At 36.6% G+C, this 25,000-nt stretch overlaps 2 protein-coding genes across 3 annotated transcripts in view; one reads left to right on the top strand and one right to left on the bottom strand.

Annotated features, from left to right (window-relative positions):
- fam78ab (family with sequence similarity 78 member Ab) overlaps positions 1–2,367 on the bottom strand; it is a 20,125-nt gene extending 17,758 nt beyond the window's left edge. The window contains exon 1 of one of the 2 annotated variants that reach the window (XM_056243805.1): positions 1,331–2,367. In XM_056243805.1, the coding sequence (XP_056099780.1) occupies positions 1,331–1,623 (293 nt within the window). In that variant the 5' untranslated portion in view covers positions 1,624–2,367. Of the gene's footprint in view, positions 1–1,085; positions 1,114–1,330 lie in introns of those variants that run through there. The other variant, XM_056243806.1, reaches the window with a different exon arrangement.
- Positions 2,368–13,003: 10,636 nt separating this feature from the next.
- LOC130078270 (inactive phospholipid phosphatase 7) lies at positions 13,004–17,706 on the top strand. Its single transcript, XM_056243807.1, has 2 exons — positions 13,004–13,470; positions 17,323–17,706. The coding sequence occupies exons 1-2, from the start codon at positions 13,032–13,034 to the stop codon at positions 17,679–17,681; spliced, it is 798 nt and encodes a 265-aa protein (XP_056099782.1). The 5' UTR covers positions 13,004–13,031; the 3' UTR covers positions 17,682–17,706.
- Positions 17,707–25,000: the final 7,294 nt, after the last annotated feature.

Here is a 25,000-nt window from a genome sequence, read left to right as displayed (position 1 = left end):
TATGACTCAGTAATTAATGTATAATTACACTGTAACAGAAAGTGTAACCCACTATTTTAGTGTCCTTGTTACATGTAGTTACTATAGTAATAACTATAAATTATGCATACATCTAACCCTAAATAAACCAAAAACCCAAATCCAAGAGTTCAACATTACTGCTAATAAACTGCATGTAATTAATGTGTAATTATCCCGTGGAGCTGCTGGTAATTACAGTTACGTTACATTATACTGAGTGATGTCAATTAAAAACATGTACTTTAGGGTTCAGATTAATTGCATGTAATTATGCATAATTTACTGCTGTTACTATAGTAAGTGCATGTGACACACGAGGACATAAAGTGTTACTATGGTCGCCGAAGCAGTAAATTGTAAATAAAATAAAGATTATTAGTCTTCCTACATCAACATTTCAAGTTTAATGTCGTGTTACTTGCCGTTTCTGTAAATAAATATGAACTTTACTAACAATTAACAGTGAAAACTGTTTTCAGTGAAGTTGCAGTCTGTACATTTCTGTTATGTATTTTAATAGGTTTTTATTTGTTTTGTTTAATCTTTTTAATAATTAATTTTTCACTGTTTTTCTCTGGAGTTTGCACGGACCCCTATAGAGGCCCTTGTGGGTTTCTGGACCCCAGTCTGAAAACTCTTGCATTATAGTGTTGGTTACACTATTTTAAGGTGTCTTTGTTACAGTGTAATTATATATTTAAGTACTAGGCCTAAGTGATATTATTAACTACATATACTTACTATAAGATTAGGGTTAGGGTTACACTTTATTTTAAGGTGTCATTGTTACAGTGTTATTATATATTTAAGTACTGAGTAATATTAAGTATCTTCATGCATTTACTAGCCTATAGGGTTAATTTACTGTTATTACTATGGTAAGTAAGTACGTGTAACATATGTAACAAGCACACTGTAAAATAAAGTGTTTCCAGGGTTAGTTGCATGCATAATTAACTGTTATTACTATGGTAAGTATATAAACACACTGTATGTAACAATGACCCTGAAATAAACTGTTACCATAGTGTTGGACTTTTGTAACAGCATTTTTTCTTACTTACATCCCTTTCGATTCGTATTTGTTGTAAAACTCCGGGTGTTATATTTAAGTAGGCTACTGAGTGATATTAATTAAGTAGGCTATATGTACTTACTATACAATTAGGGTTTGGTTGAGGGTTAGTTGCATGCATTATTAAAGTTATAAGTACACGTAACACACTGTATGTAACAAGGACACTGTCAAATAAAGTGTTCCCATAGTGTTGGACAATTGTAACAGCATTTTTTTTTTTTTTTTACTTACATCCCTTTCGACCCGTATTTGTTGTAAAACTCCATGTGGTTGCACGCCTGAATCCATCCGACCGTCCAGCTCTCTTTCCCGGCCACGGGCGGCACGATGACCCGGGCTGACGCGCGGAAGTGCGGCGTGCGGTAACGCAACACCACGCTGGAGGACTCGTCGATACTGGTGGGGTTCGGGTCGATGGACGAGTTGACCTCCAGAACCATGACGCTGTCGCGGAAACTCTTGGGTTTGCATCTGATACTCTGAATACAGCCCATCACAAGCAGCGCGAGCGGCCAGCAGAACATCAACCCTCAGAATAACGCTCACGACGCGCTGTCCCTCACAATAACGCGCACGACGCGCCGTCACTCAGAATAACGCGCTCTCAGATCCGCTCAAACTCTAAACGACGCGTCGCGGTGTCGCGTCAGGACGGAACGGAACGCCGTTCCTCTTATTTAAAAGAAAACAAAAGAAAATAAATAAAAACAATGTTCGTCAACTGTCCGTCATTGGCGAACCGCTCAGCTCACGCATATTAATCTTCTCCAATCTTCATCAAACGGGCATTTCTGCGTCATAACTCTCACAAACACTGGTTTCAGATTAAAACAAATAGGTTAAACCCATCGGCTCAGGATAGGCTACTGTTGGCATGATGTTGCAGGCAAAAAAATATATTTATAATTGCTATAGTGTGCTTGGGTATCAAAAAGGACACAGGAAAAGTCATTTTTTGCATTGGATATTCACATTGTCGTGGTGTTCTGTGAGTTTGTCCTTGAGGTTCAGTTGGAGGAAGCTCACTTTCTCGTGCACTAATGAGTGAACGATCCGTGTCGCGCGCCGCAGCATCCAGGTGAACTTCATCAGCCGGTAATGAATAAACATGAGAGATGAATGAATCAGTCCCGCTGTCACGAACACACATGTTGTGCTGAACAGCCCATCGTTGCCCCGTCTCCCTTCATCGGTTATTATAATCCATCATCCTCCTCATCCTCATCCCTGTGTCTCTCTCAGCCTCCGTCCCGCAGCGCTGTGAGAGTCACCGCATCAGCTGCAGCTGCTCGACTCCGAGCGCCTGTGACGTCACTTCCGCTCCGCGACGCGCGCAACATGGGGCGTGTAGTTCTGTTGAAAGAGGCGTGTAGTTCTGTTCAACTTTACGACTTTTCTTTATCGAGATTAGTGAGCCATCAAATATCTTTAAATGAGTGGAAACAGTCTGCTATAGTTGACATGTAGGCTATTTTCCTTTGTGGATATGATTTCACAAATAAAATAAGAATTTTAATTGTATTGTCCATCTCCAGGAAACCAAAAGCCTATCAGGGTCATGCCTCACTATATATAATAATTAATCATGATATGTAATCATGATATAGGCTACAGTGATGTAAAATATATATAAAAATGTTTTTATCTTGGTCAAGCTCAGGTAAATACATTTAACCATTAAAAAAAGAAAGAAAAAAAAAGGGTTAAACAAAATCAATGAAATGGTAGATCAAAAGTGTTCACCCTGTTGGGGACAAATGAAGAGTATAAAATACTTATGATTCGAATTTATGGGCATTGTGTATATTTTCTTAAACAACTCATGTCCCTTTGTCCCTTTAAAAGCATGTCAGTTAATAAATTATCAGAAACATAAATATATAATATGTAAGAATTGTAGTTACTTTATAACAAACGCATCATTTTGAATTGTTAGTATTTATCTTTTTTGTGCTATTTGTATGAATTTATTGTAAAAAAAATGCTTAAGAAAATGCTCAAAATAATGACATGGGGGACAAAGTAATACAAGAGTGGACTAAGTAATAACAGGGTGGACTAAGTAATAACAGAGTGGACTAAGTAATAACAGGATGGAATAAGTAATAACAGAGTGGACTAAGTAATGATATGGTGGACTAAGTAATAACAGAGTGGACTAAGTAATGATATGGTGGACTAAGTAATGATATGGTGGATGGACTAAGTAATAACAGGGTGGACTAAGTAATGACAGAGTGGACTAAGTAATGACAGAGTGGACTAAGTAATAACAGAGTGGACTAAGTAATGATATGGTGGACTAAGTAATAACAGAGTGGACTATGTGATAACAGAGTGGACTAAGTAATGATATGGTGGACTAAGTAATAACAGAGTGGACTAAGTAATAACAGGATGGAATAAGTAATAACAGGGTGGACTAAGTAATAACAGAGTGGACTAAGTAATAACAGGATGGAATAAGTAATAACAGGGTGGACTAAGTAATAACAGAGTGGACTAAGTAATAACAGAGTGGACTAAGTAATAACAGGGTGGACTAAGTAATGACAGAGTGGACTAAGTAATGACAGAGTGGACTAAGTAATAACAGAGTGGACTAAGTAATGATATGGTGGACTAAGTAATAACAGAGTGGACTATGTGATAACAGAGTGGACTAAGTAATGATATGGTGGACTAAGTAATAACAGAGTGGACTAAGTAATAACAGGATGGAATAAGTAATAACAGGGTGGACTAAGTAATAACAGAGTGGACTAAGTAATAACAGGATGGAATAAGTAATAACAGGGTGGACTAAGTAATAACAGAGTGGACTAAGTAATAACAGAGTGGACTAAGTAATAACAGGGTGGACTAAGTAATAACAGAGTGGAATAAGTAATAACAGGGTGGAATAAGTAATAACAGGTGGACTAAGTAATAACAGTGGAATAAATAATAACAGGGTGGAATAAGTAATAGCAGGGTGGACTAATTAATAACAGGGTGGACTAAGTAATAACAGAGTGGAATAAGTAATAACAGGGTGGAATAAGTAATAACAGAGTGGAATAAGTAATAACAGGGTGGAATAAGTAATAACAGGGTGGACTAAGTAATAACAGAGTGGAATAAGTAATAGGGTGGAATAAGTAATAACAGGGTGGAATAAGTAATAACAGGGTGGACTAAGTAATAAAAGAGTGGAATAAGTAATAACAGGGTGGAATAAGTAATAGCAGGGTGGACTAATTAATAACAGGGTGGACTAAGTAATAACAGAGTGGACTAAGTAATAACAGAGTGGACTAAGTAATGATATGGTGGACTAAGTAATAACAGAGTGGACTAAGTAATAACAGGGTGGACTAAGTAATAACAGAGTGGACTATGTGATAACAGAGTGGACTAAGTAATGATATGGTGGACTTAGTAATGATATGGTGGACTAAGTAATGGTATGGTGGATGGACTAAGTAATAACAGAGTGGACTAAGTAATGATATGGTGGACTAAGTAATAACAGAGTGGACTAAGTAATAACAGGGTGGACTAAGTAATAACAGAGTGGACTAAGTAATAACAGGATGGAATAAGTAATAACAGGGTGGACTAAGTAATAACAGAGTGGACTAAGTAATAACAGGGTGGACTAAGTAATAACAGAGTGGACTAAGTAATAACAGGGTGGACTAAGTAATAACAGAGTGGAATAAGTAATAACAGGGTGGAATAAGTAATAACAGGGTGGACTAAGTAATAACAGAGTGGAATAAGTAATAACAGGGTGGAATAAGTAATAACAGGGTGGACTAAGTAATAACAGGGTGGACTAAGTAATAACAGGGTGGAATAAGTAATAGCAGGGTGGACTAATTAATAACAGGGTGGACTAAGTAATAACAGGGTGGACTAAGTAATAACAGGGTGGACTAAGTAATAACAGAGTGGACTAAGTAATAACAGAGTGGACTAAGTAATAATAGAGTGGACTAAGTAATAACAGAGTGGACTAAGTAATAACAGAGTGGACTAAAGGCCAATTTATACTTCTGCGTCGAGTGTACGCCGTAGTGTACGGCGTGGGCTACGCACGTAGGCGACGCCGTCATGAGCATTTATACTTCTGCGTTTAGGTCTGCGTTGCTCTGCAGTACAGCGCTGAAACGCTAGTTGGCGGCGGAGGGTTTTAATGTTCCACTGTGTTTAGATTCCTCGCGGCAAGAAGAAGAAGATTCCTCGCGGCTGTTTTGAGTTTAGGTTACTACAAGCAATGGCGACTGAAAGAGAGCAGATCATGTTGGAGTTGGAGCTTATCGAGGTGGAAAAGGTAAATTTTTAGTTTTTTTTAACAGTTTCGCTGTACTTAGAATTTAAAAATGGCGGGCGGTGCAGAAGAACACGCCGGAAATGCATAGGAGGAAACGCCATGCTACCAAGCCGACCAATCACAGATCTTGCGGTCCGCGTCGTCGCGACGTGTAGTTACATTCTTGAGGAGGTGCGCGTCAGGTTACGGCGAAGGGTACGGCGTATGGTACGCGTCTGTGCGTATGCTACGCCGTACCTACTGCGCGCACCCGACGCAGAAGTATAAATTGGCCTTAAGTAATAACAGGGTGGACTAAGTAATAACAGGGTGGACTAAGTAATAACAGTGGAATAAGTAATAACAGGATGGAATAAGTAATAACAGGGTGGACTAAGTAATAACAGAGTGGACTAAGTAATAACAGAGTGGACTAAGTAATAACAGAGTGGAATAAGTAATAACAGGGTGGACTAAGTAATAACAGTGGAATAAGTAATAACAGAGTGGACTAAGTAATAACAGGGTGGACTAAGTAATAACAGAGTGGACTAAGTAATAACAGAGTGGACTAAGTAATAACAGAGTGGACTAAGTAATAACAGAGTGGAATAAGTAATAACAGGGTGGACTAAGTAATAACAGTGGAATAAGTAATAACAGGATGGAATAAGTAATAACAGAGTGGACTAAGTAATAACAGTGGAATAAGTAATAACAGGATGGAATAAGTAATAACAGGGTGGACTAAGTAATAACAGAGTGGACTAAGTAATAACAGAGTGGACTAAGTAATAACAGAGTGGACTAAGTAATGATATGGTGGACTAAGTAATAACAGAGTGGACTAAGTAATAACAGGGTGGACTAAGTAATAACAGAGTGGACTATGTGATAACAGAGTGGACTAAGTAATGATATGGTGGACTAAGTAATGGTATGGTGGATGGACTAAGTAATAACAGAGTGGACTAAGTAATGATATGGTGGACTAAGTAATAACAGAGTGGACTAAGTAATAACAGGGTGGACTAAGTAATAACAGAGTGGACTAAGTAATAACAGGATGGAATAAGTAATAACAGGGTGAGCTAAGTAATAACAGAGTGGACTAAGTAATAACAGAGTGGACTAAGTAATAACAGGGTGGACTAAGTAATAACAGAGTGGACTAAGTAATAACAGGGTGGAATAAGTAATAACAGGGTGGACTAAGTAATAACAGAGTGGAATAAGTAATAACAGGGTGGAATAAGTAATAACAGGGTGGACTAAGTAATAACAGGGTGGACTAAGTAATAACAGAGTGGAATAAGTAATAGCAGGGTGGACTAATTAATAACAGGGTGGACTAAGTAATAACAGGGTGGACTAAGTAATAACAGGGTGGACTAATTAATAACAGAGTGGACTAAGTAATAACAGAGTGGACTAAGTAATGATAGGGTGGACTAAGTAATAACAGAGTGGACTAAGTAATAATAGAGTGGACTAAGTAATAACAGAGTGGACTAAGTAATAACAGAGTGGACTAAGTAATAACAGGGTGGACTAAGTAATAACAGAGTGGACTAAGTAATAACAGAGTGGACTAAGTAATAACAGGGTGGACTAAGTAATAACAGAGTGGACTAAGTAATAACAGAGTGGACTAAGTAATAACAGAGTGGACTAAGTAATGATAGGGTGGACTAAGTAATAACAGAGTGGACTAAGTAATAATAGAGTGGACTAAGTAATAACAGAGTGGACTAAGTAATAACAGAGTGGACTAAGTAATAACAGTGGAATAAGTAATAACAGGATGGAATAAGTAATAACAGGGTGGACTAAGTAATAACAGAGTGGACTAAGTAATAACAGAGTGGACTAAGTAATAACAGAGTGGACTAAGTAATAACAGGGTGGACTAAGTAATAACAGGGTGGAATAAGTAATAACAGGATGGAATAAGTAATAACAGGGTGGACTAAGTAATAACAGAGTGGACTAAGTAATAACAGAGTGGACTAAGTAATAACAGAGTGGACTAAGTAATAACAGGGTGGACTAAGTAATAACAGAGTGGACTAAGTAATAACAGAGTGGACTAAGTAATAACAGGGTGGACTAAGTAATAACAGAGTGGAATAAGTAATAACAGAGTGGACTAAGTAATGATAGGGTGGACGAAGTAATAACAGAGTGGACTAAGTAATAACAGAGGGGACTAAGTAATAATAGAGTGGACTAAGTAATAACAGAGTGGACTAAGTAATGATAGGGTGAACTAAGTAATAACAGGGTGGACTAAGTAATAACAGAGTGGACTAAGTAATAACAGAGTGGACTAAGTAATGATAGGGTGGACTAAGTAATAACAGAGTGGACTAAGTAATAATAGAGTGGACTAAGTAATAACAGAGTGGACTAAGTAATAACAGAGTGGACTAAGTAATAACAGTGGAATAAGTAATAACAGGATGGAATAAGTAATAACAGGGTGGACTAAGTAATAACAGAGTGGACTAAGTAATAACAGAGTGGACTAAGTAATAACAGAGTGGACTAAGTAATAACAGGGTGGACTAAGTAATAACAGAGTGGACTAAGTAATAACAGAGTGGACTAAGTAATAACAGGGTGGACTAAGTAATAATAGAGTGGAATAAGTAATAACAGAGTGGACTAAGTAATGATAGGGTGGACGAAGTAATAACAGAGTGGACTAAGTAATAATAGAGTGGACTAAGTAATAACAGAGTGGACTAAGTAATGATAGGGTGAACTAAGTAATAACAGAGTGGACTAAGTAATAACACAGTGGACTAAGTAATAACAGAGTGGACTAAGTAATAACACAGTGGACTAAGTAATAACAGAGTGGACTAAGTAATAATAGAGTGGACTAAGTAATAACAGAGTGGACTAAGTAATAACAGAGTGGACTAAGTAATAACAGGGTGGACTAAGTAATAACAGTGGAATAAGTAATAACAGGATGGAATAAGTAATAACAGGGTGGACTAAGTAATAACAGAGTGGACTAAGTAATAACAGAGTGGACTAAGTAATAACAGAGTGGAATAAGTAATAACAGGGTGGACTAAGTAATAACAGAGTGGACTAAGTAATAACAGAGTGGACTAAGTAATAACAGAGTGGACTAAGTAATAACAGAGTGGACTAAGTAATAACAGGGTGGACTAAGTAATAACAGAGTGGACTAAGTAATAACAGAGTGGACTAAGTAATAACAGGGTGGACTAAGTAATAATAGAGTGGAATAAGTAATAACAGAGTGGACTAAGTAATGATAGGGTGGACGAAGTAATAACAGTGGAATAAGTAATAACAGGATGGAATAAGTAATAACAGGGTGGACTAAGTAATAACAGAGTGGACTAAGTAATAACAGAGTGGACTAAGTAATAACAGAGTGGACTAAGTAATAACAGAGTGGACTAAGTAATAACAGGGTGGACTAAGTAATAACAGAGTGGACTAAGTAATAACAGGGTGGACTAAGTAATAACAGGGTGGAATAAGTAATAACAGGATGGAATAAGTAATAACAGGGTGGAATAAGTAATAACAGAGTGGACTAAGTAATAACAGAGTGGACTAAGTAATAACAGAGTGGACTAAGTAATAACAGGGTGGACTAAGTAATAACAGAGTGGACTAAGTAATAACAGAGTGGACTAAGTAATAACAGGGTGGACTAAGTAATAACAGAGTGGAATAAGTAATAACAGAGTGGACTAAGTAATGATAGGGTGGACGAAGTAATAACAGAGTGGACTAAGTAATAACAGAGGGGACTAAGTAATAATAGAGTGGACTAAGTAATAACAGAGTGGACTAAGTAATGATAGGGTGAACTAAGTAATAACAGGGTGGACTAAGTAATAACAGAGTGGACTAAGTAATAACAGAGTGGACTAAGTAATGATAGGGTGGACTAAGTAATAACAGAGTGGACTAAGTAATAATAGAGTGGACTAAGTAATAACAGAGTGGACTAAGTAATAACAGAGTGGACTAAGTAATAACAGTGGAATAAGTAATAACAGGATGGAATAAGTAATAACAGGGTGGACTAAGTAATAACAGAGTGGACTAAGTAATAACAGAGTGGACTAAGTAATAACAGAGTGGACTAAGTAATAACAGGGTGGACTAAGTAATAACAGAGTGGACTAAGTAATAACAGAGTGGACTAAGTAATAACAGGGTGGACTAAGTAATAATAGAGTGGAATAAGTAATAACAGAGTGGACTAAGTAATGATAGGGTGGACGAAGTAATAACAGAGTGGACTAAGTAATAATAGAGTGGACTAAGTAATAACAGAGTGGACTAAGTAATGATAGGGTGAACTAAGTAATAACAGAGTGGACTAAGTAATAACACAGTGGACTAAGTAATAACAGAGTGGACTAAGTAATAACACAGTGGACTAAGTAATAACAGAGTGGACTAAGTAATAATAGAGTGGACTAAGTAATAACAGAGTGGACTAAGTAATAACAGAGTGGACTAAGTAATAACAGGGTGGACTAAGTAATAACAGTGGAATAAGTAATAACAGGATGGAATAAGTAATAACAGGGTGGACTAAGTAATAACAGAGTGGACTAAGTAATAACAGAGTGGACTAAGTAATAACAGAGTGGACTAAGTAATAACAGAGTGGACTAAGTAATAACAGGGTGGACTAAGTAATAACAGAGTGGACTAAGTAATAACAGAGTGGACTAAGTAATAACAGGGTGGACTAAGTAATAATAGAGTGGAATAAGTAATAACAGAGTGGACTAAGTAATGATAGGGTGGACGAAGTAATAACAGAGTGGACTAAGTAATAATAGAGTGGACTAAGTAATAACAGAGTGGACTAAGTAATGATAGGGTGAACTAAGTAATAACAGAGTGGACTAAGTAATAACACAGTGGACTAAGTAATAACAGAGTGGACTAAGTAATAACAGAGTGGACTAAGTAATAACACAGTGGACTAAGTAATAACAGAGTGGACTAAGTAATAACACAGTGGACTAAGTAATAACAGAGTGGACTAAGTAATGATAGGGTGAACTAAGTAATAACAGAGTGGACTAAGTAATAACACAGTGGACTAAGTAATAACAGAGTGGACTAAGTAATAACACAGTGGACTAAGTAATAACAGAGTGGACTAAGTAATGATAGGGTGGACTAAGTAATAACAGGGTGGACTAAGTAATAACAGAGTGGAATAAGTAATAACAGGATGGAATAAGTAATAACAGGGTGGACTAAGTAATAATAAGGGTGGAATAAGTAATAACAGGGTGGACTAAGTAATAACAGGGTGGAATAAGTAATAACAGAGTGGACTAAGTAATAACAGAGTGGAATAAGTAATAACAGGGTGGACTAAGTAATAACAGGGTGGACTAAGTAATAACAGAGTGGACTAAGTAATAACAGAGTGGAATAAGTAATAACAGGGTGGACTAAGTAATAACAGAGTGGAATAAGTAATAACAGAGTGGACTAAGTAATAACAGGGTGGACTAAGTAATAACAGTGGAATAAGTAATAACAGGGTGGACTAAGTAATAACAGAGTGGACTAAGTAATAACAGAGTGGAATAAGTAATAACAGGGTGGACTAAGTAATAACAGAGTGGAATAAGTAATAACAGGGTGGACTAAGTAATAACAGGGTGGACTAAGTAATAACAGAGTGGAATTAGTAATAATAGAGTGGACTAAGTAAAAAACAGGGTGGACGAGTGGTATAAATAATGGATTGATGGTTCTTTATCTCTCACATACAACCAGTTACTGTTTGAACTGGATTTTGATAGAAAACAAAATATAAAACATTACCAAAGAACTTTAAATACTCTTCTTCTTCCACTTTAAGCATAAATTACTTTGTTAAATCAGAAGAGCTAACAGAGTAGACACTGAGAGTGTATAGTGATTGTCAGAGTGGACACTAACAGAAGGATATTCTGAGCTAAAATCTGAGAAAAAAGAAGCTAACAGAAAGTTTATCAAATAAAGAATTGCATTGCAACTGTAATTTAAAAAATATGATTTTTCTAACTTTTTTTTCATATTTCTCTTAACAGAGTGGATGTGTTGAGCTTGAGCACATCAAATTTGAAAGATAAAATTTGTCAAAACAGACGAAAAACGCTCGTGAAGTTTGCTGAGCTAAATTTGGTCTATTTTTGTATATTCTAAAGGGATTTCAGGCTCTCAGACAGCATACAAAAGTGAAAAATGCTTCAGATGTAAATAGCGCAATGACCTGGATATATTTTAAAACACATATTTTAAATATCAAGCGATTCGTGTGTAAAAGATAATAAAAACGGATCGATGGTCCCCGTTTAAGCACCTTGGAGAACGCCAACCTCAGACAAAGATGCTGTGGGATTTGCGATTCCTACTACGGTGAAGACAGAGCTCATTAATATGCATTAAACCACGTGACGTCACGGCAGCTTATGTTCATGAGGTGAATCTTCATTCGTCAGCTGTCTGCCTTGCAGCCAATCAGCATGGCTAGTGGGCGTGGCTAATTAATATTGATTAAAAACACAGCTTCACCATAGTAGTATTTGTGGTGTTGATGTGAGGCGGACCGTGATGCTAAAGCAGCGCTTTTACAAATACAGATATGTTTATTATAAATGTAAAGATGTTTGACGTTTCTGAGCGTGTGAATTGATGCGAATGTGAGCGGGATCATAATAGACCTGATCTGAGGTAGGCCAGTGGTTTAGGAATATTAAAACGAGATGGATGCTTGTAGTAATTGTTCTCGTTTATTGTTTTTATGAAGGACGCTCATTTTTTCTCTGACATTTTCGGCATTTGGACAGCAAAGTTCAGCCATAAGCATTAATGCTCCATTAGGACTGAGACTGTGTTCCTACTAAACCATATTTTGGGGACAAATTGTAGGCTATGTATGTTTAAAATGCTAAAAATGCTGGTTAGGGTTAGGTTAAACAGTCACAAATAATTACAAGACAAATAAGAAAAGTGAAAGTTTTAAGTAGAAACCCTGAAATGCTATTTTCTTGTAAAACATATGCCAATAATCTTCTTAATCTTCTGCATTTTTTACAGTGACTTAAAACAAAAACAATGTGTGTAAACATGTATCTGTGTGTAATTTTTTGAAATTATGACATACTAATTTATAAATATAAGAATAAAAGTTGAAATAAAATCATTGAAATAATGAAATAAATCATTTTCTTCATTTTCAGTGGCTCTTTCTGCAGGTTTCAGTGTTGCACCAGTAGGAGGCGACGAGTGACTGAGAGTGAGTCATTGAAACATTCACTCAACCATTTCAATCATTATATGATATCAAATCATTTTCATATCGCAAGGCCAGTTACAATGAAATCAAAACTGTGACATAATTATCTAATGCTGTAACTGGTCACCTAAAATCTTGATGCTGCAAAACAAAACAAAAGTTCATGGCTATTTGTCGTCAACTATCCATTTATAAGGCTAAATGATGCTGATTATGGTGATAGTTTTGTTAGTGTTCAGTAATTCTCTTTCCTCGTTTACACATGTGTTCCAGAACCCACACCTGAAGCTCGTTAGCTCATTAGCTCGTTAGCTCGCGCCATGCCTTCGAACCCGAGCCGCTCCAGAGCTAAGGATCGCGGCATTAGCACTAGCGTTCTGGGTCGACCCGAGTTTCTGTCCCTGAGCTCGCCTCCGCGGAACCACAGCAGAGCGTGGAGAAGATCCGGGCCGTGCAGGAGCCAGCAGAACCAGGCGAGCGAGAACACACACACACACACGCCGCCGGATGAAGACTGTATGCTCCTCAACCCGTCGCTCAGAGGAATCGCCGTGAGCTCGCTGCTCGCCGTCGACATCTGCCTGTCCAAGCGCATGAGTGTGTGTGTCCAGGCCGGGTCCCCGTGGGCCAGTGTGCGCTCGGGGGTCACCCTGCTGGCGCTGACGGGTCACGGGGTCACATGGGTCTGCGGGACCCTGGTGTGTCTGAGCCAGAGCCACTCGCCGGCGGGACAGGAGCTGCTCGTCAACCTGCTCATCGGTACCGCACCTCTGCTTACAGGCCGACGCTCTCTGCGCTGGTTTAATGCCTGGTTTATTCGGTTCAGATTTAGGTTTTATTCTCATTATAAAGTTTTAGTAATTTTGTTTTTTTGTTATTTTTTATTGTTTTTTTATGTCTATAATTATATATATATATATATATATATATATATATATATATTCAAATTTAGTTTTTATTCTCATTATAAAGTTGTAGTAATTTAAAAAAAAAAAATTTATTGTTTTTTTAATGTCTATAATTATCAGAGGTGGAAAGAGTACTGAAAATTTGTACTCGAGTACAAGTACAAGTAGTTGCTAAAAAAATACTCAATTACAAGTAAAAGTACTGGTGTTAAAAATGTACGTAAGTAAAAGTACAAAGTACCCCTCTCAAAAACTACTCAAGTACTAATTACTTTTTAGCCTGTGATATTTATTGAATAAACATCAAATCCATTGAATCAAATCAGAAATATGAATGGTTTAAACACAGGCAATTTGTGTTTTATACGAGTAAACATGTAGTACAGGAATTTTGTCTGTTTAAAGAATGTTAAATTAATTTTAAACATGTATAAACAGTATAAACTTTTCACTGCAAACCAACAACTGAAAATATAACAGAGGAAGTATATAAAGGAAATTATATATTATTTCATATTATTTCTTCATATAATTTTTATGGGAATCAAGTTATAAAAATGGTCTAATATTATTATTAATGAATTATAATGCAACATAAATGAGCTTGTTGGGTTATTTTATTTATAAACATATATATTTTAATTTTTTTACATTTAAAAAAATCTGACTGGACAAGAAAGCTTTCCAAAAGTACCCTACTAATATTTCAAAAGTTATCAGCATTTACTGACACATGCGCAATCTAGACAGGCTGTCAATCAGTGCAGTTACACTGTTACGCCAGTGGGTCGCGGCAAGAAACTGTTTTTATGAAAGAGTCATTATTAGACCGTTTATTATAAGTTTAAAACACAGATTCAATATGAATAAAACAATTTGTTGACAATGACATAAAGCCACTTTACAATGCTAAATATTTTTTTTACGCTCTATGTGCTCGCTGAAGCTCATGTTTCAAGTGATATTTTTAGTCAAATTATCGTGAGGTCTACCCAACATGAAAAACGAAAACAACTATCACATAAATATAGTTATAAGTCTTCGTACCATAATGTGTTTTTTGAGATTAGAGGCTGAAGTCTTTTAAGCCGAAATCACTGCGGATGGCAAACAAAGTTTGCATTGCATTTGTGCGGCCAAGGGCACTCGTCATCCGGTATTTCTTCGGAATTTTCAATGAATTCAGCGTTTCGAATCTCCATGTCCATAACGCCAAAGTTCTTTGATAACACTAAAATACACCTTCACAGTGAAGGACGTGCGAGGACGAATAGCTCTCCAGAAACCGGGCTTTTTCCCCGGTCCAAATACAAGGGTTTTTATTGGCCCGCCCACGATCAGTTATTTCTATTGGATACCCAAATGCTGGTCAAAGATTTGAAAATTAATTTAATTCAAATTGTACAAGTACTTAGTAACGAATGTGATTTTTAAAGTAGCGAAGTACATTACTTAACTTAATTTGTACTTAAGTACAAGGAAAATTACAGACTTAAAAATATACTCATGAAAGTACAAGTACACGAAAAAACTACTTAATTACAGTAACGTGAGTAGTTGTAATTCGTTACTTCCACCTCTGATAATTATATATATATATATATTCAGATTTAGTTTTTATTCTCATTATAAAGTTTTAGTAATTTTGTTTTTTTGTTATTTTTTTATTGTTTTTTTAATGTCTATAATTTATATATATATATATATATATATATATATATATATATATATATATATATATATATATATATATATTCATATTTAGTTTTTATTCTCATTTTAAAGTTTTAGTAATTTTGTTGTTTTTGTCTTTTTTTAATGTCTATACTTTTTATATACCGGTATATATATTTATTCAGATTTAGTTTTTATTCTCGTTTTAAAGTTTTAGTAATTTTGTTATTTTTGTAATTTTTTTTTGTTTTTTATGTCTATAATTTTTTAATGTTTTTTTTCAGATTTAGTGTTTATTCTCATTTTAAAGTTTTAGTAATTTTGTTGTTTTTGTCATTTTTTATTGTTTTTTATGTCTATAATTTTATATATATATATATATATATTCAGATTTAGTTTTTATTCTCATTTTAAAGTTTTAGTAATTTTGTTTTGTTTTTTTTGTTTTTTATTGTTTTTTTAATGTCTATAATTTTTATATATATATTTATTCAGATTAAGTTTTTATTCTCATTTTAAAGTTTTAGTAATTTTGTTGTTTTTGTCTTTTTTTAATGTCTATACTTTTTATATACCGGTATATATATTTATTCAGATTTAGTTTTTATTCTCGTTTTAAAGTTTTAGTAATTTTGTTATTTTTGTAAAAATTTTTTGTTTTTTATGTCTAGAATTTTTTAATGTTTTTTTCAGATTTAGTGTTTATTCTCATTTTAAAGTTTTAGTAATTTTGTTGTTTTTGTCATTTTTTATTGTTTTTTATGTCTATAATTTTATATATATATATATATATTCAGATTTAGTTTTTATTCTCATTTTAAAGTTTTAGGAATTTTGTTTTTTTTTGTTATTTTTTATTGTTTTTTTTAATGTCTATAATTTTTATATATATATTTATTCAGATTAAGTTTTTATTCTCATTTCAAAGTTTTAGTTATTTTGTTGTTTTTGTCTTTTTTTAATTTCTATAATTTTTATATATATATATATATATATATATATATATTCAGATTTAGTTTTTATTCTCATTTCAAAGTTTTAGTAATTTTGTTGTTTTTGTCATTTTTTTATTGCTTTTTTATGTCTATAATTTGTATATATATTTTAAATTTAGTTTTAATGTTGCATTTTATTAATTTTTTTTGTTAGATTCTTGTTAATTTGTGTAAAGTGTGTTTTTGTCATTTTTAGTCTGTATATTTTATTAATGTCAGATTTGGTTTTTATTTTCATTGTAAAGTTTCAATAATTTTGTTGTTCATTGGTGTAATTTTTAGAAGTTTTTAAGAAAAAGTCAATATATAAGCTTTTTTCATTTGTAATTAGTAAAGTTTTAGTAATTTTGTTGTGTGTTTTGTCATTTTTAGTAGTTAATTTCATTTGTTAAAGTTTTAGTATCTTTTATGTTTTTTTGTAATTAGTAGTTCTTTAAATGTCTAGTTTAATTAATTCCATTTTCTGTTTTATTTTCATTTTAGTTAAAATTGTAGTAATTTTGTTGTTTTTGTCATTTTGAGTAGTTTTTTATGTCTATAGTTACATTTTTATTTCAGATTTACTTCAGATTTATGCATGTTCTGTTTTTACTTTACTATTAGTTCAAGTTTTAGTCATTTTGTTGTGTGTTTTTGTAATTTTTAGTAGTTTTTTTAATGTCTGTGTAATTTTTTGGCAGATTTAGTTTTTTTTGCATTTTCTACTTTTATTTTCATTTAAGTTAAAGTTTTAGTCATTTTCTTATGTTTTTATAATTTTTAGTAGTTCTTTAAATTTTTATTTCAGATTTATTTTTTTGTTTTTGTATTTTTTTGTTAACATTTTTGTAATTTTCTTGTGTGTTTTTGTCATTTGTCATGAAATGTCTATAGTTTTTTAGTAATATTGTGTTGTGTTTGTGTCATTTTGAGTAGTTTTTTTAATGTCTATAGTTACATTTTTATTTCAGATTTTTTTTGTTTTTTTTTTTTTTTTTCTGTAATTTGAAGTGGTTCTGCTGTGTGTCACGTGGAGTGTGTTCTGTGTTCGGCAGCGCTGCTGCTGGACCTGCTGACCGTGGCCGGCGTGCAGAAGCTGGTCCGGCGTAGAGGCCCATGGCACTCGAGTCCCGACTCGTTCCCGGCGGGTCAGGCGAGCCGAGCGGCGCTGGTGTCCCGGTTCCTGCTGTCGCACCTGGACCTGGCCGTGCCGCTGCGGGTCCTGCTGGTGCTGTGGGCCGGGCTCTCGGGCCTGTCGCGGGTCCTGCTGGGCCAGAACCACCTGAGTGACGTGTCCTGCGGCTTCGCTCTGGGCTTCCTGCACTCCGGGCTGATGGAGACGGTGTGGGTCCCGTCCAGCGCCTGTCAGACGCTGCTGTCCATCGGCACCTTCAGCTGGGCCTCGGCCGGATAGCGGGACGCACTGGTGCATGTGTGACCCTGGACCACAAACCCAGTCTCGAGTCGCACGGGTGGATCTGTGGCAATAGCCAACTTTATATTGTATGGGTCAAAATTATCCATTTTATGCTCAAAATCACTAGGATATTAAGTAAAGATCATGTTCCATGAAGATATTTTGTACGTTTCCTACCGTAAATATATAAACAATATATTTGTGTGAGTGAATGCAGCACAAATCGAACATAAATGCACAACTTTAAAGGAGATTCCTCAATGTTTCGGTTTGTTTGCACCCTCGGATTCCAGAGTCGTATCTCAGCCCAATATTGTCCTAACACACCACACATCCATGGAAAGCTTATTTATTCAGCTTTCAGATGATGTATACATCTCAATTTAAAAAAATGGACCCTTGTGACTGGTTTTGAGGTCCAGGGTTTTGTGTGTGTGTGTGTGTGTGTGTGTGTGTGTGTGTGTGTGTCTGTGTGTGTGTGTGTGTGTGTGTGTGTGTGTGTCTGTGTGTGTGTGTGTGTCTGTGTGTGTGTGTGTCTGTGTCTGTGTGTCTGTGTCTGTGTGTGTGTGTGTGTCTGTGTCTGTGTGTCTGTGTGTGTGTGTCTGTGTCTGTGTGTGTGTGTGTGTGTGTGTGTGTGTGTGTGTGTGTGTGTGTGTGTGTGTGTGTTTCTGTCTGTCTGTCTGTCTGTGTGTGTGTGTGTGTGTGTGTGTGTGTGTGTGTGTGTGTGTGTGTGAGACCAGGCTGATCTCACTCTCATTTCCACTTCTTATTCTTCGTTCTGCAGAAGCGATGGTCTCGGGGGAAGTTGCTCGGAGCGGAGGAGAAGTGTTTGTCCTGTTGTCTGGCTTGAGTTTTGGCTTGTGTTAAACACATCCACAGCATTGTGAAAGAACGTGTTTTTGTTGTAATTCCTCATGCATTATTTTCTGTGCGATATGAACATGAATGTGATCCGGATCTCTGCATGAATGTTTCGAATCATTATTTTCTCCAATAGCAATTAAAGTAGCCTACTGTAATAGTTTTTAATAGGCTACGGTATATAGTTTGTATTAATTTTTATTTCAGGTTTAGATGTATTCTGCTTGTATTTTCATTACATTCTTGTTTTTTCTAATTTTAGTAGTTTTTAAAAAATATGATTAAGTTTTTTTAATCTTGAGATTCATTTTGAGTTAATTTCAGTCATTTTCTTGTTTTTTAGTAGGTTTTTAAAATGTCTAAATAGTCTATAAATATTTAATTCAGATTCAGTTTTTATTTTTATATTTTCTGCTTTTATTTTTATTTTAGTTAAAAGTTTAGTCATTTTTTGTAGTTTTTTTGAATGTCTATATAGTTTTTATTATTTTTTTATTTCAGATGTATTTTTTTAATTTTCTGTTTTCATTTTGAATTTAAATTTTCAGTGTTTTGTCATTTTTTGTATTTTTTTAAATGTCTATAGTAGGCTATTTACAATTTTATTTCAAATTTATTTTTTATTTTCTGTTTTTACTTTGAAAGCATCCACAGCATTGTGAAAGAAAAAAAGAAGAACATCCAAAGTCAAAAGACACATTTGTTGTTGTAATTTCTCGCGCATTGAATGGTTATCTTCTGCGATATGAACATGATGAATGTGACCCGGATCTGTTTCAAGCATGCATGAATGTTTCGAATCATTATTTTCTGGGATACCAACTAAAGTACTGTAATGACACATGCAATATTTGAGGGATCAGCTGCCTTTGATTTGTTCTGTACATATTTGTACTTTTACTATAAATGAATGCCTCTTTCATGAGCCACTCTTGTTCATCTTGTTGTGATTCCCGAACAGCGAGCCTCAGAGCCTCAGATCAATGTTTGAGTCAGGTTCGCTGATGTATAAACTCACATTAACAACATCACACATGTCTGTCTTCATCTTTTAGCACTTCTGTTGACAAATGCGTCTTTTTTACAGTAGGCTACACGAGGCATTCAGACATTTGTAAGTGTGATTTAAAGGGACAGTTCACCCAAAAATGAAAATTCTCCCATCATCGTGTTGAACCACATATTGTAAACACATGCGTTAAGGTTAGCTTCAGGGTTAATTACTACCTAGTTATTATAATTAATATAATGAGTACAGTGTAGATGAGGAAGTGAAGTGCTGTCGCATCTGTCAGTGAAGCTCCATGATCTCCAGATGCTCTCGATGTGAGAAGAAGAGGAAAACACTTCATTAGACAGACGAGAAGAGGACATTAACCTCGAGAGTGCTGGAGCTGAGCCAGAGCCATTCATGAAGAGGAACAGATCACACACACACACACACACACACACACACACACATTATCATATTCGCATTCATATTATCCGCTCAGAGATGAGAGGATTTCACTGATTCTCCTGCCCTCTAGTGTTACACACACACACACTCCTTTCCTGTTCATTATTTAGAGTCATGTTTATTTCTGTTTAACACACACCCACACCCATAATTCATACAGTACAACACATGTAATTGAGGTAAAGAAGGCCAAAAGTCACTGAAAACATTTTAAAATCAAGTAAACAATAAAAAAAAAAAAAATGCTTCAGGACCCAAAATTCTTACAAAAGAAATTCGGTAAACTGATCCAAATCTTCAGAATTTGCTCGTTTTATTTGAGCAAAATTAGCTAGTTCATGAATGTGTTTGTGGTTGATTAGGGCACACACACACACACACACACACACAGAGAGAGAGAGAGAGAGAGAGGCGGGAACCACCAGAGCAAACACAACGGTTCTCTGTCCGAGGATAATCATTTTCTGAATTAGTAAAGCCTTTACGCACTGTTCCAATCACCCATAAACATGTTATAACCATAACCATAATTTTTGTGTGGGTGAATGGGACAAAATAAAAATAGGAACATAATATTAACGCATTTTCTACTGATTTTGTATCAGTAGTGCATCATCGTGTTTCCATCAAAAGGTTGTACAATATAGTATAGCTACGACAATTTTAGGACCTTATTATGAAATCAGCAATAATGTAATTTTCCTCCGTTCATGTATTTCAGGGTCAACTTCCTGTTTGATGCCCCGCCCACTTACATGAGGCCCCGCCCACCTACAGGATGTCCCACCAATAACGGCATCGGATTTTGACCGCTAGAGCTGAGCAAAAAACAGTTTTTTATTTTATTACCCATTAGGTGAGAAAATAAACTCCGTATAGTTATACATCACCCTTAATTCACCCCTACTTCTTCTGGATAAACAGAAAAATTATTACAAATTGTTAATGTAACAATACAAAATAATAATGTTTTCTTGATAGTATAGCCTACTTATTATAATGTTTTTTTTAACTCGAAGTTAAGATGAAGAGTAACTGGTACGTGATGACTGTCGGAATGATCGCGATCACGTCTCCGAGAACTTCCACGTAAAATTAAATGTACAAATAATCTAAAACTGGAAAGATAAGGAAAACATAATATAGTTAATAATAATGAACAATTGTGTAAATATTAAATCTAAGTTTATAAATTGTAAAACATGTTTGAGTTTGACCAGACACAGACAGTATTTGTGTGTTTTCTTAATGTTTAGTATTTTTGTCTCGTAAATAAACTGTATTTTAACCGCAGAAACCGTTCGTTTTCCTCTTACGTCATTAGACGGAGAGCGGGAAAAATACAGATAAAACAAACATGATGCTGGACATTTATGCCAGTAAAGAATGAATATTAAAACATAAAATATTGAAGCACCTTTGAGAGTGGTATGAAAATACTTGGTGTTTAGTATTTAAAATATGTGCATCATCATCATCATCATCAATACAGCAATAACGTTTGTAACATTGTTTTTATTATGGCAGATTTATGTCATTACATAAAAGTTTGTGAATATAAGAATGATAATATTAAAGGCTCGTTCACACAGAGAAGGATAACTATAAAGGTAATGATATCGTTCTGATTTAGCTGTTTACGCTTAAAATGTGTGCGCTCTTCTGATTGGCTGCCGATGTTTTTATGGTTCATCAGCTGGATCTAAAAGTGATTTCAGCGATTTCGTTATCACTAGTTCTGGTGTGGACTCTGCTAATCCTTTATATTTATAATGATGTTTAGAACTATATCTTTATTGTTATCATTATGAACGAGCCTTTACACAATTTAAAGGGACAGTTCGCTCAAAAATGATCATTCTGTCGTCATGTCACTCCAAACCTCCTGGACTCTATTTTTCTAGGCTGGAACAGTACAGATGATCGTAAACGAAGAGTAATAACGAGACGAGTGTAAGTCTACCACGCAAACGACATCTCAGACGCAGCGTCGCTGTTGCGCCGGGTGCGCGCCGGAGACCAGCCGTGTTCTGATTGGACGTCACTGGTCACATGTGAGCGGCCCCAGTGGGCGGAGCTTCGGAGCCCCTGCGGTTTCCCTCTAAAACTGCGGGGTTTGGCGTTCATCTGCGCGAATAACACAACAAAAATCATAAACTATCATAAACACAGTGGCAATTACACTACAAGACTGCTCCAGAGTGAGCCAGTCACATGACATTTACAACTCAGATGATTGGCTATGAGCAACGATGGCCGATTTCTAATCATAACCACTGATCTATATTATGATTATATGTAAATATAGACCAATTTTCAGTTGGTAAACATGGTGAGGTTTTTATGTGGGCGGAGCTTAAGTGGTGGCAGAACGATCTCTCTGGCCGCTTCACTACCGTAAAGTCTGCAAGTTTTGTTAGCTTGTTTTTAACAATGACTGGAGAAAATCCGATTTTATCTTAATGTGCAAGGCCACTCACTGTCCAGGACCACGATTGTTATTTGCAAAAGTTAATTTTAACGGACGGAACCAGATTGGCCGACCCGTACACTCATTGAGGATCTGACAGGATTAACGTTAACGCTACCTCCGGTTGAGTGGCCTGACATCTACACCTGATAGAGAAACGGAGGGCATGTAAATCTTTAGATGCCTATAACTATGTGCTGAATGGTCATGTACAAGACTTGTGTGGTACGATCTGCAGTTCTGCCGAGCCAGCGCCGAGAAGACGACAATGTAAAGAGGGACATTACGGTGCAATTTTAATGAGGCGAATATTTCTAGAAATAAAAAATTGCAGATAAAGCATATTAATTTTTCATTGATTCTAGCACCCAACAACACAACAAGATGACATTTAATAATAAGAAGAATAATTTAAGATCCTTATTTTGTAGCCGAATCTGTGCTGGTTTGTATTTGCCGCCTCCAGTTTTCCCTTTGTTCTGCCACCAGCTAGCGCTGTGACGCAACTGTGACGTCGGCTGGAAATTGGTCTATATTAATGTCATTATATAGATCAGTGATCATAACACAATAACACTCTTGCGCCTATCAAGCGGATCAGATCAACATGTGATCGTCAACCAGTGGATCTCTGAGCTGAGGGAGTGAGTGGAGGCGGGGCTCATCTGCATATTCATAGAACCACGCATACTAAATGAGGCGAGGGTGTCGAGTTACATGCAAGATATTTTAAAGCATTTGTGTTGTGATTGGTCTTCTCTGCTCTGATTGGTCAGACAGCTCAGTGTGTTGTGATTGGTCTTCTCTGCTCTGATTGGTCAGACAGCTCAGTGTGTTGTGATTGGTCTTCTCTGCTCTGATTGGTCAGACAGCTCAGGGTGTTGTGATTGGTCTACTCTGCTCTGATTGGTCAGACAGCTCAGTGTGTTGTGATTGGTCTTCTCTGCTCTGATTGGTCAGACAGCTCAGTGTGTTGTGATCGGTCTTCTCTGCTCTGATTGGTCAGACAGCTCAGTGTGTTGTGATTGGTCTTCTCTGCTCTGATTGGTCAGACAGCTCAGTGTGTTGTGATCGGTCTTCTCTGCTCTGATTGGTCAGACAGCTCAGTGTGTTGTGATTGGTCTACTCTGCTCTGATTGGTCAGACAGCTCAGTGTGTTGTGATTGGTCTACTCTGCTCTGATTGGTCAGACAGCTCAGTGTGTTGTGATTGGTCTACTCTGCTCTGATTGGTCAGACAGCTCAGTGTGTTGTGATTGGTCTACTCTGCTCTGATTGGTCAGACAGCTCAGTGTGTTGTGATTGGTCTACTCTGCTCTGATTGGTCAGACAGCTCAGTGTGTTGTGATTGGTCTTCTCTGCTCTGATTGGTCAGACAGCTCAGTGTGTTGTGATCGGTCTTCTCTGCTCTGATTGGTCAGACAGCTCAGTGTGTTGTGATCGGTCTACTCTGCTCTGATTGGTCAGACAGCTCAGTGTGTTGTGATTGGTCTTCTCTGCTCTGATTGGTCAGACAGCTCAGTGTGTTGTGATCGGTCTTCTCTGCTCTGATTGGTCAGACAGCTCAGTGTGTTGTGATTGGTCTACTCTGCTCTGATTGGTCAGACAGCTCAGTGTGTTGTGATTGGTCTACTCTGCTCTGATTGGTCAGACAGCTCAGTGTGTTGTGATCGGTCTACTCTGCTCTGATTGGTCAGACAGCTCAGTGTGTTGTGATCGGTCTACTCTGCTCTGATTGGTCAGACAGCTCAGTGTGTTGTGATCGGTCTTCTCTGCTCTGATTGGTCAGACAGCTCAGTGTGTTGTGATTGGTCTACTCTGCTCTGATTGGTCAGACAGCTCAGTGTGTTGTGATTGGTCTACTCTGCTCTGATTGGTCAGACAGCTCAGTGTGTTGTGATCGGTCTACTCTGCTCTGATTGGTCAGACAGCTCAGTGTGTTGTGATTGATCTACTCTGCTCTGATTGGTCAGACAGCTCAGTGTGTTGTGATCGGTCTACTCTGCTCTGATTGGTCAGACAGCTCAGTGTGTTGTGATTGGTCTACTCTGCTCTGATTGGTCAGACAGCTCAGTGTCTTGTGATCGGTCTTCTCTGCTCTGATTGGTCAGACAGCTCAGTGTGTTGTGATTGGTCTTCTCTGCTCTGATTGGTCAGACAGCTCAGTGTGTTGTGATCGGTCTTCTCTGCTCTGATTGGTCAGACAGCTCAGTGTGTTGTGATTGATCTACTCTGCTCTGATTGGTCAGACAGCTCAGTGTGTTGTGATTGGTCTACTCTGCTCTGATTGGTCAGACAGCTAAGTGTGTTGTGATCGGTCTTCTCTGCTCTGATTGGTCAGACAGCTCAGTGTGTTGTGATTGGTCTACTCTGCTCTGATTGGTCAGACAGCTCAGTGTGTTGTGATTGGTCTTCTCTGCTCTGATTGGTCAGACAGCTCAGTGTGTTGTGATCGGTCTTCTCTGCTCTGATTGGTCAGACAGCTCAGTGTGTTGTGATCGGTCTTCTCTGCTCTGATTGGTCAGAC

The sequence above is a fragment of the Rhinichthys klamathensis genome, unplaced genomic scaffold (genome assembly GCF_029890125.1).
Source record: "Rhinichthys klamathensis goyatoka isolate OS25496 unplaced genomic scaffold, OSU_Roscu_1.1 h1tg000847l_1, whole genome shotgun sequence".
Classification (NCBI taxonomy): domain Eukaryota; kingdom Metazoa; phylum Chordata; class Actinopteri; order Cypriniformes; family Leuciscidae; genus Rhinichthys; species Rhinichthys klamathensis.
Note: the sequence above shows the minus strand (reverse complement) of the source record. Positions and strands in the feature narration are given on the sequence as shown.

What these genes read in the sequence shown, in the direction of transcription:
- LOC130078270 (XM_056243807.1), top strand. Translation starts at nt 13,032, where the DNA reads ATGCCTTCGAACCCGAGCCGCTCCAGAGCTAAGGATCGCGGCATTAGC. An exon ending in GCTCGTCAACCTGCTCATCG is followed by an intron (nt 13,471 to 17,322) that starts GTACCGCACCTC and finishes TGTGTTCGGCAG; the next exon opens with CGCTGCTGCTGGACCTGCTG.